At 47.2% G+C, this 21,983-nt stretch overlaps 1 protein-coding gene across 1 annotated transcript; it reads right to left on the bottom strand.

Annotated features, from left to right (window-relative positions):
- Positions 1-16,619: 16,619 nt before the first annotated feature.
- On the bottom strand, positions 16,620-19,152 carry LOC123429901 (glucan endo-1,3-beta-glucosidase 13-like). The gene is made up of 4 exons (XM_045113875.1): positions 19,062-19,152; positions 17,658-18,965; positions 17,302-17,559; positions 16,620-16,995 (listed from the first exon to the last, which is right to left on the bottom strand). The coding sequence occupies exons 1-4, from the start codon at positions 19,123-19,125 to the stop codon at positions 16,961-16,963; spliced, it is 1,665 nt and encodes a 554-aa protein (XP_044969810.1). The 5' UTR covers positions 19,126-19,152; the 3' UTR covers positions 16,620-16,960.
- Positions 19,153-21,983: the final 2,831 nt, after the last annotated feature.

Below are 21,983 nucleotides of genomic sequence, written 5' to 3'. Positions count from 1 at the left end.
GGAGCGCTACGGCCTCGACGACGCTGGCGGCTCCAGCTCCGACACTCTCCCGATGACAGAGGCGGAGTGGGACGCATGGCGAAAGAATCGGGAACGCGGCAGCGGCGACAACCGCGCCAACACCGACAACGGGGGTGGAGGCAACGGTGCCCCCGGATCCAACTCCAGGGGATGGGGCGGCCGTGGCCGCGGCCGCGGTGGCGGCTCACGCAGCGGACCTCGACCCACGGATCAGTGCAGATACTGCAAGAAGCTGGGCCACTGGGCCCGGGACTGCAACACCAGGAAGCGCGAGCAGGCGCATCTGGTGCAGCCCGCCGGCGACGACGACGCCGACCCTGCGCTCCTACTGACCTCGGTATGTGCCCTAACGGGGGCCGTGGAGGGACCAACACCACCAACTCCAGCCCCTGAGATCGTCATGCTCAACGAAGAACGCGCCGGCGTGCTGCCCGGGCGTGACGGCGAGCGTCACGACACGGCGTGGTTCCTCGACACCGGCGCGAGCAACCACATGACCGGAGATCGCTCACTCTTCGGCGAGCCCGACACCGGCGTCGGAGGGAGCGTGCGATTCGGCGACGGGTCGGTGGTGGACATCTGCGGCCGAGGCACGGTGTTGTTCACGTGCCAAGATGGGCGCCAGCGCGCGCTCACCAGGGTGTACTTCATACCACGCCTGCGCTCGAACATAGTGAGCCTCGGGCAGCTGGATGAGATCGGCTGTCGGGTCACCATCGAGCGCGGGGAGCTGCGTGTGCTGGGCACTCACCGTCAACTCCTTGCCAAGGTCCAGCGCAACGGAAACCGCCTCTACGTATTGCGCGTCAAGCCAGGGCAACCACAGTGCATGGCCATACGCTACGACGACATCTCCTGGCGCTGGCATGCGCGCATGGGGCACCTGAACTTCCAGGCGCTGCAGAAGCTAGCGCGAGAGGAGATGGTGAGAGGCTCCCGAAGATCGACCACGTCGACGAACTGTGCGATGCCTGCCTCGCCGGCAAGCAGCGGCGGACACCGTTCCCCCAGCACGCGAAGTGGCGTGCCGACAACCTGCTCGACCTCGTGCACGGTGACTTGTGCGGGGCGATCACGCCGCCCACGCCCGGCGGGAAGAAGTACTTCCTGCTCCTGGTTGATGACCGGAGCAGGTACATGTGGCTAGTACTGCTGGGCTCCAAGGACCAGGCGCAAGCAGCCATCAGGCGGTTCAAGGCAGCAGTCGAAGTAGAGGCGGGGCGGCCCCTGCGTGCACTGCGTACGGATTGCGGTGGCGAGTTCACAGCCGCAGTGTTCATGGAATACTGCGCGGAGGAGGGCGTCAAGCGACAGCTCACGACGCCATACACACCCCAGCAGAACGGGGTGGTGGAGAGGTGGAACCAGACGGTGGTCTCCATGGCGCGCAGCATGTTAAAGGCGAAGGGGATGCCGGCCAAGTTCTGGGGGGAGGCAGTCACCACTGCGGTCTACCTCCTGAACCGATCCCCTACACGCAGCGTCGAAGGGAAGACACCATATGAGGTATGGCACGGTGAAAGGCCCAGTATTCAACATGTTCGCGTATTTGGATGCGTTGCACATGTCAAGAATTCCAGGCCCATGCTTAAAAATCTCGATGATCGGAGCACGCCCATGGTATTCATCGGCTATGAGGAAGGTACCAAGGGCTATCGTGTCTTCAACCCAGGGACCGGGCGCGTGCATGTCTCCCGTGATGTGGTCTTCGATGAGGGCGCCTGCTGGGAATGGGACAGCTCCTCACCAACACCAGAGTCGTTCACGGTGAGCTACACCGTCTCCATCACCAGGCCAGAACACCCAGAACCCGGCAGAGCAACGAGGTCATCGGCGGCTCGTACACCTGGGGGGAAGCCCGTCCTGCCGAGCCCGGCAGGCGGGGACCCGACCGCGAATGAGGACGTGGCGCCGCCAAGCGAGGGACACTCTGAAGATGAGCTAGAAGGAGGCGTCCAGGGCACCGACCAGGGTGGGCATCCCATGCTCACCCGCAGCAAGGACGGCACGCTCCAACCGAGCACCAAGTACGACGAGGACTACGTACACCTCGTCAACCTCGTGGAAGATGACGAGACCGCAGACCCAATCTACCTCGTCACAAGGGAGGAACCGGCCTCGTTCCCAGAAGCTGCAGCACAACAGTGCTGGCTGCGGGCAATACGAGAGGAGCTCGCCGCGATCGACGCCAACGACACCTGGAAGCTGGTGGAACCACCACCTGGACAGCGTCCGATCGGCCTGAAATGGGTCTATAAGCTGAAGAAGGACCCGTCCGGCGCCATCATCAAGTACAAAGCGCGCCTGGTAGCGAAGGGCTACGTGCAGCACGCCGACATAGACTTCGAGGAAGTCTTTGCGCCGGTGGCACGCGTCGACTCCGTACGTCTCCTCACCGCGCTCGCCGCCCACCACGGGTGGGAGGTCCATCACATGGACGTCAAATCAGCCTTCCTCAATGGGGACTTGGCGGAGGAGGTCTTCGTCACGCAGCCGCCGGGGTTCGAGCTTGTTGGACAGGAGCACAAGGTCTTCAAGCTCGCCAAGGCTCTGTACGGGCTACGACAAGCACCACGAGCCAGGAATGCAAAGTTGGACAGCAACCTGCTGTCATTAGGATTCCAGCGAAGCGACTCCGAGCACGGTGTCTACCTGCAGGGGAGCGGGGTCTCCCTCTTGGCTGTTGGCGTGTACGTCGACGACCTCATCATCGCCGGCGCGCAGCCACGAGAACTGGACATCTTCAAGGGGGAGATGAAGAAGCTCTTCCAGATGAGCGACCTCGGGCGGCTCACGTACTATCTTGGCATAGAGGTACGACAGACAGAGCGCGGCATTACGCTGTGCCAGGCAAGCTACACGCAGAAGCTGCTCGAGAAGGCGTCCATGGCAGAGTGCAAAACTAGTGCTATGCTTATGGAAGCGAAGATGAAGATCAGCAAGGACAGTACGGCGCCGGCTACCGACGCCTCTTACTACCGCAGTCTGATTGGCAGCCTGCGGTACGTGGTGCAGACCAGGCCCGACATCGCGTATGCAGTCTCCTACCTCAGCCGTTTCATGGAGAGGCCTACCGTCGAGCATCTGACGGCGGCAAAGCAGTTGCTGAGGTACATTGCAGGTACTCTAACCTTCGGGTGTGTGTATCCTAGGGGGAGCAGGGACCCCTCGCTCATCGGCTACAACGACTCCGACCTTGGCGGCGACGTCGACGACCGCAAGAGCACCACCAGCTCGCTCTTCTTCCTCGACAAGAGCCCGATCAGTTGGCAGTCCACCAAGCAGAAGGTGGTTGCGCTGTCGTCATGCGAGGCGGAGTATGTCACTGGCGCATCCACCACCTGCCAGGGGCTCTGGCTGGCTCGGCTGCTAGCAGAAGCGACGGGCGCTGACGTCCAGCCGCCTGCAATTCTGATAGACAACAAGTCTGCAATTCAGCTCAGCAAAAACCCGGTGTTTCATGACAGAAGCAAACACATAGAGGTTCGATATCACTTCCTCAGAGACAAGGTCGAAGCAGGAAAGGTGAAGGTCGACCATGTCAACTCCGGTGAATAGCTGGCTGACATCTTCACAAAATCACTTGGGCGTGTGTGCTTCCAGGAGCTGCGCGCCAAGATCGGTATCCTCAACACCGACGACGGTTGACAAGTTTAAGGGGGAGACTATCAGGTTAAACCCGTCAGTTGCCAGCCGTCGTTCTTCAGTTTCGTCAGGCTAACAACAATAGGCTGTTCGTTTCCTTTTTCCCTTCGTCAGTTAGAGTGTCTGTTAGAGGTTAGTTCTGCTTTCCCTAAAGTTTAGGCCAGGGCCACCATGGAGTGCGCACCGTGGCGAGTAGTCAGGAGCTGCACGACCGAGCCTCACGCAATCGTGGACGTGGGATGGCACGTCGGAATCAGTCGTGGGTGATCGTGTGTAAGCGTTTGCTTTTCGCAGAGAATAAAGAGGCAGAAAGGCCAGAGAGAAAAGCTGCATGTTTTAGCAGCACAAAATCCTCGTTTTGATCCCAACACTCAACAAGCCCAGGAAAGAAAAAAAAAGTCCCCAACACACACAAAGTGGCACAAATAGGATTCTGAAATAACAGTCTAATCTGGATCCGAGGGAAACCCTTGCTCCCTTTTTGGGACACACAATGGCGACGATGTTCTCGTCGTTGGGCCAATAGCTCAGATGCGATATATTTCCGTCTAACTGGAAGCAGTGCGACATCTTTCGATGAAATAGCTCTCATGCGACGGTTTGAAGGGAGAAAATAGCTCACGGCCAGCATGGCCCTTAAACAGAATTGATCGTTAGCTGTTAGGGTTATGTGATGCTTGGACCCACAACTTATCCACCTCAGCAGTGCGGGACCCACCTCACGGAATCTAAAACAGAGCTGCGCCCGTGCCCGAGCTGGTGCCCGTATCATTTATTCCCCTTTCCCCAATCTTCCTCTTCTCCGGCGACGGTGCACGTGATGTCCACCTCCTCCGCCACGCAGTCAAGATGGCCAGAGTATGGTGCAGTTTCGATGAGAAGGTGCCCGGACTGGCCACGGCCAGAGGCTCTTAAGCGTATGGCCAGTAAAACTGACGAGAATGGCAACCTTAGGTGACATTTTGTGTCATGCTTGAGCATTCCCATGATGGGACGGGATGGCAAGGTAAGATCTCAGTTCCTTCCCCGCAATGTCATAATCTTTTGTTCAGATTTATCCAAATTGCCTTTTTTTTCTCCTCGAATTTGAGATCTAGGGTCATGTTACTGTTTAGAGATGCTGAAGAAATGTTCCCATTTTGAGTGGATAGATCAGTACGTTGATAGGCTTGAATCTGAGGGCCACATTGATATGAGCGATGCCGCAACCCGGGATCTAATTTTGCCGCCGTTTGCTATGGAGAGACCAACTTTCAGCTCGAACAGAGGAGCGCGGGCGGAGAGACCCATGCCAACGGCGAGGATTATGCACATTGCTGAACGGGCTGCCCTTGCTGAACTGCCCGTGGAGGCCGAAGTAAACGAGGAATTGAAGAATGTAAAGAAGCTTCTAAGGCAGATGGTGGATTTGCAGAAGCAAGCAAATCTCATGGCAGGAGCATTCTATTCTTGTATCATTGTTCTGTTCTTTCTTTTCCTCTTGTTCATCCGTCGTTAGAATGGACAAAAGTGTAAGCAAGCTAGTTTCACGTACCGAGTGTAAGCCAAAATTTCTTAAGTTCTTCAGTGAACTGGCTAATTTGAAATTTGAATATGCATTTCGAGTTTTTCAGTTAGCAAGTGCGAGACCAAAGTTCAGTTTCAATAGAAAAAATATTCGTGGGCTAGCGAATAGACTTTGGGCCATGACGCTGAAGTTGAGGAATAACTAGACCCAAAGAATGTAGTTACGTGAAAAAAAAATCTGGACTGCCTAATAGATGTTGGGCCGACAAACCAGGCCCAAAGAGAAAACAAACCCACCTGCCTAGATTTGACTTGTTTTTATTTTAAAAAAAGGTTTTACTTGTTTTACATGTCTTAGGTCCTAAATAATTTGATTCGTTTTCATGTTTGTATTATTTACTTCATAATTTTTTTGTTACGAGTTGCATGCATTGTTCACTGAAATATTTGTGTCTAATATTTTGTTTCATGAAGTAACACAGAGAGCATCCACAATGTGTTGTTTTTGCTGCCTCTAAGCCTTCTCTCTCTTAATAGAGGCAACCTCTATACATTGCAAACTGCAGCCTCTAGCAAATAGGTTGAGATTTCTTCTGTTTTTAGTATGTTGTAGGGTCCATCTAAGAGGCAACCACAACCTGTATACATTGCGTACTTGTCTATGAAACTTGAAGGCGTTGAATGGGATCCAGCCTAGACATTGTGGATGCCCTAAAAAAGAGAAACATCTAGGTGGAGACATTTAGTACTCCCTCTGTCTCGGTGCATTAGGCATCTAATGAAAATCAGATTTTTCCAAAACTAAGTCACATAACATTAATTGTTTGGTTGTTTCCTTTACTTACTCATTGGTCCTTCCTCATGCAGCCGGAACTAAGTCACGTAACCTTATTTGTTTGGTTGTTTCCAAAACTAAGTCACGTAAGCCAATGCATGTACTTTTTGCATGGTGCTCGTTGGGCATTCTGGCCAGATTACTTAGCAAGGATTATGGGCTAAACAGGCTGAGATGATTGGTTATTTTCACAGTTTGAATTTTTCCTTCATCCACTCACCTCACACCTTGGTTGCGCTGCACCTTCTAATGTGCCTAATGCACTGGTATAGAGGGAGTAGCAAACAATATTACATGCCATAAGTTCTGATGGAAACACATAGATATAGTTGTTCGAACAACACATAGATAAAGTACGTACATAGTAGTAGCGTGCACAACATTACGATTACAACTGGCTTAGAACTAAACATAAAATGATACGAGTCTTTGCATGATGAACCTTAAAGATAAGATGATAGACAAGAAACGATAGAAAAACATATGACAAACCCTACATGGAGACGCGCGTCTTCACTCCTCATCGTCGGCGGTCGGCAGGTTGTAGGGGAGGGTGTGCATGGCGTGCTCGTTGGCCCAGATGCTGTCGAGGTCGGTGAAGATGTTGTACGTGGTGAAGCAGATGAACTCGCACACACCAAACCAGACACGGCCGAGGAGGTGATACGCATCATACGGGTTGCGGAAGCGCACAAGGATGCCAGTTCCTCCCAGGCGGGGCTCGACGATGTTGAACATCTACGGAGTGCCCACATGTAGGTGGCGATAGAGGGCACGAAGGAAGATCGTTGCGAACTCCCGTGCACCCCGCCAGCGGGACATGGCCCAGACCCGGAGCTGGTTCTCCACGACGACCCCGACGGGGTATTGCCTTTCCAGCACGGTGCCAGGCGCTTGGAACGTCGGCCCGTGGAACTCCATGGTTGCTTGGGGGCTTGGTTGCTTGGATGTGATGCGAGGGGCTGGGAGAAGGAGGAAGATGAAGGTTAGATGTGCACGAGAGGAGGGGTTAAATAGGCGTTTTGGGTTGCATCGCTTCGTCGATTTCATGCTCGCAATTAATGGATGTCGTTTGCGTTTGCCTATTGGATCAAAGGGTGCGTCTTCGTTTCACGAACTGCGTCGAGCACGTCGTTCAGACTGCGTCGAGCACGCCCCCGTTCAGACTGCGTCGATGCACCACCTATTCAGACTGCGGCCCTCGATGCGCTCCCAATAGCTTAGATGCGATGTGTGCATGCATGCAAAAGGACGCAACAAAGAAGCACACGAAGTCACACGCGCGTACGCCAGATCCATGCACCGCATCATTGTCTATCGTCGGATCTTGTTGAACAGTCTAGATCAAACAGACGGGCCGATCCAAACCCCAGCTCGCCAGCCAATCAGCTTGTAGAACAAGCGCACACGCGGATCGGCATCAGATCCAACCGCTCACTCACCAGTGATCAACGGCTCTAAAGCTGGCGGGGTTTCGGATAGGGTTTTCGGGGTTTGGGGTTTTCGGGGTTTAGGGTTTAAGTGAGCTAGGGTTCAGCATAAGTAATTCAAAAAAAAAACTTTCACTCACTGTCTACTAATGCAACCATGTTGCTATAAAAAAATTGATTCTTGTTATATCCACGTTTCAATGAAAAATATTCACACAATTCACGGTATTGATGGAATGAGCTAGGATTGAACATAAGTAATTAAAAAAAAACCCCAGCGCACATGGTCTACTTATGCAACTGAGGTGCTATAAAAAAAGCAAACTTTTTATATGCACATTTTAAAACCAAAATTCACACGCTCACGATATCGACGAAATGAGATAGGGTTGAACATAAGTAATTCAAAAAAAAATCAAAAAAATATAAAACCAGCGCACATTGTTATTTTACATGACATACTTATCAAACAAAAATATAAACTTTGATTTTAAGTCGGTCAACGATTTTGTGAAAAAGTTGACAATTTTCCAAATGAGCACAAATAATTCAAAAAAAAATAAAAACTTATGCCCATAGTCGTATTATGTTGCATAGCAAAAAAATAATATAAACATGGTTTTTATATAATTGCAGGAAAATGCCTTCAAGAATGTGGGATTCTGTTACAATGTACAATGTACCATGGCGGGGTTTTGGATGGGGTTTCCGGGATTTAGGGTTTTAGTGAGCTAGGGTTGAGCATAAGTAATTCAAAAAAATATAAAATATAAAACTTTCGCTTACTGTGTACTGATGCAACTACGTTGCTATAAAAATTGATTCTTGTTATATCCACGTTTCAATGAAAAATATTCACACAATTCACGATATTGATGGAATGAGCTAGGGTTGAGCATAAGTAATTAAAAAAATCAAAAAAATATAAAACCAGCGCACATGGTCTACTTATGCAACTAATGTGCTATAAAAAATACAAACTTGTTATATGCACATTTTAAAATCAAAATTCACACGTTCAGGATATCGACGAAATGAGCTAGGGTTGAACATAAGTAATTCAAAAAATATCAAAAATATATATAACCATCGCACATTGTCATTTTACATCACATACTTATCAAAAAAATATAAACTTTGATTTTGAGCGGGTCAACGTTTTTATGAAAAAGTTGACAATTTTTCAAATCACCACAAATAATTCAAAAAAATCAAAAAAAAAGAAAAACTTGTGCCCATAGTGGTATTATGTTGCATAGAAACCAATTTTTTTTTAAACATGGTTTGTATACAATTACAGGAAAATGCCTTCAAAAATATGACGTTTACCCTACTTTATGAGATCGTTTGAAACACATTTTTCATGACTACGAGTCTAACTTAACAAAATAGCTCAGAATGATCAGATAATAACCATATTTGAGTTGTGGTAGCATTGAAACATCATACCCGAGTCAAAAGTTCAACTTGAGTCCAAATTTGAATTTAAACCGAAATTTTTATTTTTCATCAAATTTGAAATTCAGTTTGAAAACAATAATAACCAAATAAGTTCTGATGGAAACATGTGGGTACATAGTGCCCAACAAATTTTGTTACATGCCATAAATTTCAAATGATCAACAGTTCTATCTCTTCCGACCACGCCATGCACCCTTCTTCGCCTTAGCATTTCTTGTTTTTGGTTGTACTGCACACACAAGTTCACTGATCATCTTGGTTTTCTTCACTGGACTCGGTGCTATCACCTCATGAAACTCGATAGCAGATTTAGTTTGATCAATTTCTTCAGTTTCGACAGTGTGCACCTCGACTGCAATTTCTTCAGTTCCAGTGACACCAGCTACAGTTTCTTCAGTTTGAGCACCAAACTGTTCCAACCACTCACTTGTTTTCCTTCTGCTGCCACTCATTGTTGCTCTTTTTGTTGGTCAAGACTATTCAACAACAATAGGCTGACTTGGAAGCTTCCTCCTGAAAACAACAAAGCATGCCACATATTTATAATTGAAACAAAACCAGAATATGAACAAACACAAATAAACAAGCACATACTTTCTGGGATTAGGAGGAGAGAAAATGCATAGTCTAGATCCCTCTCTGTCCCAAGTATTTGGCACCTCTTGCATCTGTTTTTGTTACCCTTTTGAGCCCTTTTTGGCTTTGCATCTTTCTTGTCCTTCTTTCCCTTCTTACTACTCCCACCTTTTTCAAACCATGCTTTGAATCTACTCTGTTTAGGTCTGCCTGCCTTTCTTTTTATCAGAGGAGGACACATGGAATATTCAAGCGGCACTTGTGGCCACTACTTCTGATCTGTAATTAAGAGGTGGAATTGGAGTTGCATATGCAGCTTTGAATTTTGCTACCGAATAATACTCATGCAGATATGGATGCATATTTATCTTCGGCTGACCAGCTAATAATAGAATGACATGATCACATGGTTTACCCGTGGCCTGCCACTCGAGGTAACTGCAATCATGCAATTCAATGTTAACAACATGCCTCCTTCCAGTCTTGTTATCTCTAACTTCAGCACCCCACAGTGATGATTTTTCAACAGACAAATGTGTAAGACCTCTGCTTCTGTTAACCACCTGTTGCACCACTGCTGGAAGTTTATCACCTTGCAGACAATCACCAATCTTTTTTCCCAATTCCCACAGTCGCATGAGCATGATCCTGATTTGATCAACCATGTCATGCACATGCAAATCTTTTAGCTACTTCACCTTGTTGTTGAAACTTTCTGCCAAATTGTTGTTGATATGGTCACACTTGATGGCAGTGCTGAATCCTGACCTATACCATAATAAAGAATGGTAGGTGTTCAACCATGTACCAAACTCCTCACATGTTGCCATTACCTCAGTAAGATGATATGAATGTGTCTGTTTAGTGTAAGATCTTGCTGCTGGCCACATTATCCCAAATTCATCTCCTCTGAATTTTTTGATCAAATTCATCCACAAATGGCCGAAGCACTCCCTTTGCTCAGCATGTGGGAACACATTTTTAACTGCATTTTCCAGACCTTTGCATGTATCTGTGTGTATTGCCAAAGGTGACACTGGCCCTAAGCATCTTTTCAACTGCATCATGAACCATGGCCATGAAGCCTCTGTCTCTGACTCAAACGAGCCAACCGCAACTGGAAACATCCAGTTATGTCCATCTAGAGCATTACATGCTGCCAACTGACCATTCCATTTGCCTGTCAAAAATGATGAGTCTATGCTCAAATATGGACGACATCCTGCTTTGAAGCCATCGATGCAAGGCTTTAAAGCCATAAAGAATTTGGAGAAATAAACCTTGCCATCCTATGATACCTCAGTATCTATCTCAACAACACTGCCAGGTGACCTTTTCTCCACCTCTGGTTTGAAATTGAAAAGCAGCCTAAATGTGTTTGCCCAATCACCATACAAATTCTTCATTGTCCTTTGTTTAGCCTTCCACACTGTGTTATAATGCAGTTTAATGGGGTACAACTTTTCCAAGTTTACTTGGAGTCTTTTGGCAGTAGTATTGGGTGTTTTGGCCAAAATTGGAGTTATCTTTTCTGCAACCCAAATATGTGATGTCATGCTTGATTTTTTCTGTGAACTTGTGAGACAAGTATGTTTATAAGGGATTTGGTTAACCCTGACAGTACTTCCATCAGGCTGCAGTCTAGCAGATATGTACCACTTGCAAGCCCTCCTACCACTACCAGCAAAACCTCTGTACTTAGCATAAAACTTCTTTCTATCAGTCCAAAATGTCTTGGCATCAAACTGATGTCTGACTGCATAAGTCTTGAAAGACAACCTGAACTCATCCATGTTTGGTCACAACTTCCCCACTCGAATGACAGGGTTTTCCTTGTCATACACATGCACCAGCTCTTCATCATGTGCATCATATTCCATCAACTGTTCATCTACATCTTCACTCAATTCTCTGTCATCATTATCACTTGTATTAGCTTCATCCCTCCCCTTCTCATCTCTGTCATCGACTGGAATGCCAAATAGTTTGGTCATCTCAGTGTCAGCAATTGGTGCAATGACCAAATCAGTAGGCTCCTCCAACTCAACTGCATTCCAATCAACAACAACAACATTTCCCTCTTCTGCATATGCATTAGCCCCATCGGCTGTTACTGTCACATCAGTAATAATGGGAACGATAGGCCATGTGAAGCCCAATCATCATCTGCCTTCTGCATAGCCAAGTGTGACAGCACATACCCACCTTCGAGTCAATATTCAGATCAACGAGCTCAGCAAAAAGTTCAGCCCTGAGGCTTGCCCAGCCCTCTTGCCTATCGATTTCATCAACAATATCTTCACCATCTTCAATTCTGACATACTCTCCTTTGAAATAATCATACCGCAATAGTGAAACCTCTTGCTCTGGACCCCAAATCACAGTTTCCCCAATTTTCTCCACCAATTTCCTCACTGCCTTCTCTTCCATCGATTGTAGCTCATTGGGATCAATTTCTGCACAATCAACCTCCCATTTCACAATTGTGTCTCTCTGGATGTTCTGAATGCTACCATCAACTAATTTTGTCGTCGATGGAAAAAAATTGATTGCAAATTCGAAGGTTTCAGCAGCATCCCCTTTGTTACAGGTGGGCAGTGTGAAAGAGAGCAAAGAAGGCCTTAAATCGCATTGACAAATGGGCGGGAGGGAGGCGCATTACCTGTTCGAAGATGAATCTAGCAGCTCCTTCTCGACCTGACCATGGGCTCCTCTCACCTTCTATCGATTTCAACGAGCAAAACAGAGAGCTCAGATCTACAAGGCGGAGGGGATTGGGACTAGAGCATCGAATTCACTCACCACCATGGCCACCGCCGAGAAAGAGGGTTCCTCCGCCGTAGCCGCCGCCGGAGCTGAAGAATGGAGCGCGGACAGTTCTGGTCGGGCAGTTTGATGGGATGCGGTGCTAATTAATTTGGGTCCAAATTAGTTAGGACATGTCTTAACACAAATTGGATTAGTTGACTAAGGTTTTAACGCATGTGTGGCCATGAGCTATTTTCTCCCTTCAAACCGTCGCACGAGAGCTATTTCATCGAAAGATGTCATACTGCTTCCAATTAGATGGAAATATGTCGCATCTGAGCTATTGGCCCCTCGTCATTGATCTTCTTGGAGGCACTGTCTTCGATCTGTCTCAATTGCCGGTGCGAGAGGTAACTTGTTCAGCGCAGTTCCAAAGTGAGATCTAGGGACAGCGGCTTGAGGCAGAGGGTAACGTATGTGCAGCGGCGATGGTGCATTTATGGATGGCCTGACAATCTATGGTACCGAGACGCCTATGGCCAAGATCCCATTTGTAGGTATGAGGGCGACAACGTCAGCCTGCTACATCCTGGTATGGCGGATCTCCGCTCCGACGTGTAGGCGATGGCGTGGTTCTGCACTGCTTGGTGATTATCGAGATGGGGCTGGGAATGGAATCTTCACATCCGGCAGCGATGATGTGTTCGTTGCTGTCTGATTCTGCCACCACGGATGAATGACCAAAGATGAGGAGGGTGTTAGACTGTCAGAGAGTCCCAAATTGGGATTTCACGGTGCAACGATGATCTTCATTGTCCAGAGTTCTCGGTGAAGATCAACCTTTGTCGTGGCTTCACTGTCTGCTTGTGCGAGCATGATCTTCATTTGCATGGCACCTCACATCAAAGAACGTACTATGTATGTAGCTTCTAGGATCACGGAAAGTGGTGATGACGTCACATCTGTCAAAAAGATGGTTGGTGCTGATATGACTGCTGTCGTAGATTGTTGATCATTTTTTTGATCGCTTTAGAGCTTTTCCTTTTTTACTCCACCAAGGCATATCTTTGGTCTTGTTTGATTTGTTTAGTTGTCGGTGTCATTTTTATGTGTGTGCGTTGTTGTTCATTGTGTGCATTTTAGCTATGCAGAGGCCGGATGTGTAATCATTGTGTTTGTATCCCTTTGATTCTTTATTCTGAGATAATAAAATCCAGCCTTTGTTGAAAATCAGGATCCGTGGGAGGGGCGGCTACATGTGGAGCACCAAATTCCGAAGTCCAGCAATGATAGCGTTGATGGCGTCGCGTCGGAGGAGCAGCTCCGCAGTTTCTACAATTGCAAGAAATCACATAGTTTGAATATAGCATAGGCTTTCGTAGGGGAGAGCCTTCAATGACAAACTTACTGTGAATCGTCCAAAGCATCCAATCTAGCGCTCCAATCATAAGCCACCTAACATGACGGGTCCTAGTAGAAGAATAGATTGTGTTCCCCTCTTCCTCACTTCATGCTAACTCGACTCCCCCATGGATCTGCTGGCCGTGCCATCATCTTGGAATGAGCATGAGATTTTTTTCCTGAAAAAGGATGTTAAAACCCCGCGTCTCTGCATCAGTCGATGCATGCAATCATCTTTATTAATTATTTAACAAAGGTCTGACAAAAATATAAATCAAGCCACCCAAAACGAGGATTCATATCTACAAACTCGATAATATGGAGTGCTCTCACCTCCCATATGTCCGCCGCCGATCCATCTACATAACATATCGGAACCAACAACCGATGTAGCACACCTAAAGCTACACCACATGCACATATTTTAGAAGTCGCCGTCATCATCAAACCGCTTCATCTTTAAGAGCGAGATTTGCGTAATCCTTGTCAGTCCGGCCATCCACCGACGCCACCACCCTGCACTCGTCCATCTGCACGCGATGACTCTGGAAGATATGTCGTGCATAGCACGTGCCAAATAGGCATGACACAACGTAACACCTTTTTGCCAAGCATAACTTGACATCTCCACCAAACATATCCGTGCAAGACAAAGCCGCTCCATCTCCTGTCTCTGTCGTCCAACGCTATTGTACAAAAACGATGCTCCATGAGAGAAATGACAGCATAGTGCCACTATCGTCCGATCTGGAAGACCAGATCCTAAGGTTTCTCCTCAGAGCAACATGAGTGCGTCGACAATAATTACACGAAGACGCCTAAGGTAACGACGCAGAACGTCGCCATCGACCGTTGTCGACTCGGTTTTCAAGCAACTATGTCTCCTCGACTCGCACCCGAGACTAGATGAGGGATCTCGAGATCCGACCATCCAACCTCTGGCCGACCCCCTCCGATAGAGGAGATGGCCACCACCAACGATATTAGGCTGACCGTGTCGCCGCTCGCCCGTCACGAGGACGCCGCAGTCCTGAGCCGCCGGGGCTGTGGCGCCTAGCCATGCGCCTGCCCAGCGCCACCGCCTGGATAGGCCACCCGACATCAGCCATCCCCGAGCAACGAAGAAAATGGGCCCTGCCGCCGGCCACCGCGAAGGGCTTTGCCCCGAAGGCTCCAGCCTACGACGAAGATCTGGAAGGGCGGGGAAGAGGCGATGGGAGGGAGGCGCGCGACACTGCCCGAGTCACCCCAGCCACCACCGCGAAGGACCACGCAGGGGCTGATATGCAATCTAGGGGGTTCAACATAAAGTAACCTTTGGAAAATGGAAAATGGATCGATGTACCTACACCTTGTATCAAACCAATGGGTCACATCACATATGTTGCATCATGGCCTTCAAAAGAAAGAACCAGTGAGTGTGAAACATTCAGCTACGAGCATATCTTAATGTACGATAATATGAATATAAACAATATATTTTCATGCACATTAAGTAGAAAACAAATCTTGAGGTAAAGCAACTAAGCATTCGTTAATCATGCACATTAAGTAAAATGGTGACCATAACATAAGATCTATTGAATATTATATGTCGATATATATTTTTCATCTGTACCGTGTAGATCCAATAACAAAATAGAATGATATAGATAATATCATTTTCTTTGTGGCATTGACTACAGAAATCTGGTTTTTGTATTGTACCATAGGGAACCAAGTTTTTTTTAGAAAAGGAGGTATCGCCCGGGCCTCTGCATCGAGTGATGCATGCAGCCTTTTATTAAACACGAAACCAGTCTGAAACAAGTACAAATCGTTCTTGAAAAAGAAAAAGATACAAGGCGTCTATCGCGCCGCAACCGATAATTGAAATAGGCCTAGATGACTAGCCACCTATTCTATTAATATGTTGTCATCCAAACCGATTGAAGATACCCTAAGCTACCATCTCCCATCGGACACACCCAGTAACCAAAGGCTCCCTGGCTTCCATAGAAATGAGTAAGGACCACGTGCGAATCAAGGCCGTAGCCCTGAAGATAACCTGCAAAAAGTGAATATAGCTTTGTCTGTTAAACACTAAATCCTTTCTGCAGTTCCATGCAGTCCATAATAGTGCACATGTACCAACACCAATAAGTTTAGCATAGTCAACATTGACCCCCGTCAACCACGTCCCAAAGAACATGTTAATGCTAGTAGGATGGCAAATGTTGAAAGCAATATGGATCGAGCGCCATAAAAGTTTAGCCATAGGACAATCTAGAAAGAGGTGTTTAATAGTTTCTTTATTCTGACAAAAGTTGCATCTTTGATTTCCTTTCCAATTATGCTTGGCCAAGTTGTCCTTAGTAGAAATAACTCTTTTGTGAACAAACCACATGAAGATTTTTATCTTAAGGGAAACCAAGATAAGCTGTTTCAGACTCAAATCAGACTCAAATTTGAGACGGAAACGATCTTAACATACACATAAACTAAAAACTGATATTTGCATTAGGCCACGGTTGGCGACCGTATGAAATGGATAGTACTCTCTCTGTATCTAAATAATTTTAATTGGAAAAAACTAGATCAACTCTCACCAATTATAATTATTTTGATATATAGAGGGAATACTTGTGTTGGAGTTGGCCTTATATACACCGTTATTTTTAGCACTCAACTTATATAGACTTCATCACAATGTCGTCAAGCATGGTGAGCACAACCACACGTGGTACGACTATTCGCTATGCATGCCACGACAACCCATGACTTTTGTCATTATACACCATTTCCTTCGTTCCTAAATATAACTCTTTTAAGAGATTTTATTAGGATCGTCATACGAAATAAAATGAATGAATCTATACATTAATATGTCTATTTACATCAGTAAGTAATTAATTAATGTAATTTTAAAAAACATATATTAAAAAACATAAGAAATAGTATTTTTGAGTCGCCCCATGACGTACGTGGTCGTACAGCCCCTTGATATCAAAGTTACTACGGTGGCACATGGGCTTATTCGCCTAGTTACTATGATAGCATTACTCGTAAAATAGACATCGAAGTTATTACGATAGCATTACTTGTAATATATATTTTTTATATCTAAATAATTATAGTTGAAGAGAACTACTAGATTAGTTCTTTCAACTACAGTTATTTAGTTACAAAGGGAGTAGACATAGACCGTCGGATCACAAAGCACATGGGCTTATTCGCCTAGTTTTACAGCAGTAAACTGGCTACGCTCCCTTGATACGAAGTAGTAGAGTGTTGAGTTCATTATTCCAAGCTAATGGCCTAAGCTTTGGCCTTTGCTACCAGTTGTCTGTTCAGGTCTTCAGGCCCTTGATCGCAGCACGCAGTTGCCTATGTCTGCAAACAAATGAATAAACAGTAACTAAATCAGAGAACAAATTAAGGAACGCAATTTTCTTCTTAATTAATCAATGAGGCAAAACTTTTGCTCCCGTTTTAAAAATATACATTAAGGAGTGCATTATTTGCGGCAACAGTTTTAACACCAAGAATCGATCAAATGGGTTATTCCTGGGTTAGCATTAAGATCTTCGTTTGTTAATGTTGAGTCCAAGTATGAGATCAATTAAATTAAGGAGTGCGTGATGCGAAGAAGAAATGAAGTGTTGAAGTGTTTGTTTTGAGCGTCATGAACGGACTCACTTGGTGCCTGGTGAACAACAGAGCCGGCTCCGCCGAAATGGCATGAGGTGTCAGACCGGCCGTTGCGTTGGTAGTAGTCGTTGAATGCGTAAGACGCGTGCGCGGCCTTGGTATCAGGACTAAAGCACCGCGCGCCGGGCTGGATGGCGCTGCAGTCCGCCCCGTGGCCGCACGCCCAGTCCAGCGCCGCCTGCAGCCGAGCGTCCCCGACCGCCGCGTTCGCCACGCACCAGCTCCCTGCCTTGGGGTCGCAGGTGCCTATCACGGTATCACCGCAACGCAAACAAACCAGTAGTGAGATGAGATCATCAGGCGCTGGACAACAACTGAACCGACCAGCTGGAGCGGGAGCTCACCTGTTGGTTGCCGGTAGACGATGGAAGCGGCGCCGGCGAAGTCGCACGTCCCGCTGGCCCGGCCCTTGCGCTGGTAGTAGTCGTTGAAGGCGTAGGACGCGTGCGCCACCTTGGTATTGGGCTCGTAGCATGGCTTCCCGGGCTGGATGGCGCTGCAGTCCGCCCCGTTGCCGCACGCCCAGTCCAGCGCCGCCTGGATGCGTGCGTCCCCGACCGCCGCGTTCGCCTCGCACCAGCTGGACTTGTCATGCCCAGCGCCGGCCCGGAAGTCGACCTGGTACACCGGCTGGCCGTTGGGGTAGAAGAGGCCGTAGTTCTGCTCTTGGGCGGTCGGCTTCTCGTTCTCGTTGAAAAGTTCGAAGATGTATACGGAGACCTCCATGTCAGGGAGGTATGGCGTGCCGGCGCCGGAGACCGCGTGCTTGATGAGGTTGTTGTTGTACGCTTGGATGTCCTCCTTTGTGATCCCCACGCTCTGCGGGCAGTAGGAGCACCCCAAGTTCGACTCCCCGGTTTTCGCGGCCACCTTGGGCTTCGGCGGAGGACGTCTTCCCCGGCCCCTCAGCATTCTCATCTTCATAGTGTGGTTGCTGCTGGAGCTGGAGGAGCCCAACCGCTCCATCGCATAATACACAGTGTCCAGCTGGGCTTCAAATAGGCTATAGTAGGTGAGGCCGGTCTGGCTATCGACCACGCCGTCGTTAGGGCGGAAGGTCACGTAGTTGAGGTCCATGGCGCCATTAGACGATGAATACGCGTAGTACGGGTAGATGTTGACCATGAGGTACGAGCCCGTCTGCTCGAGGAAGTCCATCATGGGGCTCATCACCGACTGCGCGATGTCGTCCTTGAACTCACCTGCGGATGGAGGGAACGACGATGGCTTGAGCGCATCGAACGCGATCGGCGTGGTCACCTTCACGGCGTCGGCTAGGCCCAGGCTGGCCAGCGCCGCCTGGACATTCTTCATGGCCGGGACGAGCTTCGACGTATGCTCGTTTGCCTGCTTGAAGACCTCGTTCCCTACAGTCACGCCACGGATATCCGTGGCGGGGTAGTATGGCAACAAGTTCTTCTTCGCCCACTGGATGGCCCAGTCTGGGTCCCCGGCCGCGGAGGGGAGCATCTCGTTGGGTACCGCCACCACCATCTTTATGCCGGTGTTCTTCATTGCGTTCAGCACACCCGGGTCGGTGTCGTACACTCTCACCGTCGTGATGCCGTTCTTCTTCAGCAGCTGCACCACCGACGCTGGGTCCATCAGGTTGTCGCCGTTCCTGCCGTAGCACACGCCTACGTCGCCTGCCTCTGAAACACACAACAAGAAACGTCGCCGCTGTTACGAAACTGCACCTACCGTATTCCCGTTCCTGAAAACATCAACCTTAGTTTATATTTGATTACGTGCAAGGGAGAAGAGGAGCAGTGACAATCCGGTGCAGAGTAGGAGGAGGCGAGTGAGTTCCATGCTCTTCTATTGCGTAGCAGAGGGTAGCGGAGGAGTACCGGACGAGCACAAGGGGTACATGTATTTATAGCCGAAGGCAATAAGGTCAGATGGAGGATCGTTAGTGGAGGGAGCTACACACTAGGATTAACAAGAACTTATGTCCAAATTAACAATAAAGTCATTTTTCGCTGTGATGCTACCTAGCGGCAAGAAATCCGCCACTCATTGCATGCAGCAGGATACATGCAAGTGGGACCACTTTATTCTTTTTTTTAACACAGTGCAAACGTAAACGTATACCCGCGTTTACATTCATCCCTATAAATGTACACACACGCACTCTACCCTTATGAGCATCTTGGAGAGACTGAGCCGGTATATCATTGTAGGCGCCTCGTCATCGACGAGAACTTCTCCTTGCATCGAAAATGTATTGTCAGAAATCCCGAAATAAATTCATAAATAATGCAAGCACCAGGACTTTAATACTTATGGACTGGGGATATCACTGTCCATCTAACCATCGAGTCACATATTGGTTTCCCTTTATTCCCATTTTTGCTATACACTATGTATACATTACAAAATATAGCTATGTGAATACATGTTATTTTTTTTTTCTTCAGTAGATACCTATTCGACCAAAATATGAAACTGAAATGTCAACTATGTGAGACTGATTTTCAAAAACAGTGAAATATGTTTTTTAAAATATGTAACTGAAATAGATATATATTTTGTGAAATAGGGTAGTGAAATATGAATATACAGGTTCTGAATTGTGAAATAGTTATAATATATCAATGTGAAATTGATTTTTTTAAATGAGTGAAATATGTTATTTTAAAAATGTGTAACTGAAATATATGTGGTTTTGTGAAACAGTGCATTGAAATGTAAAAAGTAGGTTCTAAATTGTGAAATACTAACCACTAAAACTGAAATCATAATGTATCAATATGAAAATGATTATTTCGAAAGCGTGAAACATGTTGTTTCAAAAATAGGTAATTGAAATAGATACAATTTTGGTGAAAGTGTATTTGGACATGTGTAATAGTTTATTTTCAAAAAATTGAAATATGTTATTTTGAAAAATATGCAATTGAAATAGGTGTTTTTGGTGAAACAAACCAGTGGAAAGTGAATGTAGGTACTGAATTATGCGATAGTGACTACAGAAAGTGAAATTGTACTATATCATTGTGAAACTGATTATTTTGAAATGTGAAATATACGTTCGAATTTAAAAGTGATCAAAAAATATCAACAAGATTAACATCATTTTAAAGGTTTTGACGCAGGAAGTTCAAATATAAAAATAGTTTCAGAAACGAATATATTGTCCAAATGATATGGATGTTTTAAATTAATCAAGGAGAAAGAAACGGTTGGATTTATTGTGTGGGGGAATAGAGAATGATTCTGCCATACTGTCATGCATGCATGTGAAATACACATGTGTGTGTGAGAGAGAGATTACAAATAGGAACGTGGCGAATCTAGAAAACAAATGCAGTACGAAGATACTTGGCCCGCATAGTGCTAGATGGTAGCTCTCTATTGGAAACAACCTTGCCGGCACCCAGCGCAACCACGTAATTTTTCATTGAGTAAAATACATTGAAGGTCCTAAAAGTATTTAAGATGTTTCAAGTAGGTCTTAAAAGTTTGAAATTGTTAATCGCAAGTCCTAAATGTACGTAAGTCGTTCACGCCGGGTCCTAAAAGTATTCGAAGTGTGTCAAGTAGGTCCTAAAAGTCACGGATAAAATACACATATAGGACCCGTGATCGACTTCGAACTTTTACGACCTACTTGACACACTTAGAATACTTTTAGGACATCTCATGTATTTTTACTTTTTTTCATTTTGAGGTAGACCCTCACATTGGATCTAGTGGTGGAGGAGCCTCACCCTTGCTGTAAACTATGTCATTACTCCTTTTTACACTATACCACGACACCATATTCCCTACACACAGTGTGGAGAAAATAACTATTGCTGACTAACTTTGGTTAGGAAAACTTTTAACTGATTGTTGGTCGGGAAAACTCATTCATAGCGATCGATAGTTGGTCGGGAATGCCAGAATGTGTACCGTCCAATTATGGGTCGGCAATACTCCTATCAACTATGAATGGTCGGTCGATAAAGAATCCTGACCGACCAGCTGTAGATAAATGGGCCGACGTGCGATCAATGCATGCGTGCATGAAATATTTGTAGTGGCGCTCATTTTCCCCCAGCCCGCGAAGACTCCCTCATTTTCTTTTCCTTCGCCACTCCAAAACCTAATCATCTCTTTCTCCCACGCATCATCTCCCTCCTTTCCAGGCCGCCATCGATTCCCCTTGTAGGCCCCGCGATCCACCACCCCGTCTCCTTGCAGCGGCCATGGCCTTCCCCACAGCTGTCATCCACACCCACTCCAGCCTCTCCCCTTACCCTCCCCTCTCCTCCCCTCATCATAAGAGAAGAGGAGGGACATCGAGCAAGCTGTCCCAGATCCACCAAGGTAGCATAGGGCTTCGATGGAGCTCCTTCCCCACCTCCGTCAAAGCGGTTGCGCGTGAGGGAGGAGACGGGCTACCTGCTCCATGCCAACCGTCGTTCCCTCACCTTAGGCGGCGGCCAGATCGAGGATCCACACCGTTGTCAAGGGCCTCAATGGAGATGCTCACACGCCGGCCGTTGCCCACGCTATGGACTGTTCTCGACGCTCCTCACACTCTGATACTCTTTCTAAGATCCATCTTCTATTTCCTCTTCTCCCCTCCACCTCCCTTCCTTGATGTGATTTCTGTTTGTTGGATGGAGCAGGTGCATGTTCGTCCAGCTAATCTAGGCATTTGGATCATCAGGCATACTATA

This window comes from Hordeum vulgare, chromosome 2H, assembly GCF_904849725.1.
Source record: "Hordeum vulgare subsp. vulgare chromosome 2H, MorexV3_pseudomolecules_assembly, whole genome shotgun sequence".
NCBI lineage: Eukaryota > Viridiplantae > Streptophyta > Magnoliopsida > Poales > Poaceae > Hordeum > Hordeum vulgare.
Note: the sequence above shows the minus strand (reverse complement) of the source record. Positions and strands in the feature narration are given on the sequence as shown.

What these genes read in the sequence shown, in the direction of transcription:
- LOC123429901 (XM_045113875.1), bottom strand. Translation starts at nt 19,125, where the DNA reads ATGGAACTCACTCGCCTCCTCCTACTCTGCACCGGATTGTCACTGCTC. An exon ending in GCTCCTCTTCTCCCTTGCAC is followed by an intron (nt 18,966 to 19,061) that starts GTAATCAAATAT and finishes TGTGTGTTTCAG; the next exon opens with AGGCAGGCGACGTAGGCGTG. An exon ending in CGTCTACCGGCAACCAACAG is followed by an intron (nt 17,560 to 17,657) that starts GTGAGCTCCCGC and finishes ATACCGTGATAG; the next exon opens with GCACCTGCGACCCCAAGGCA.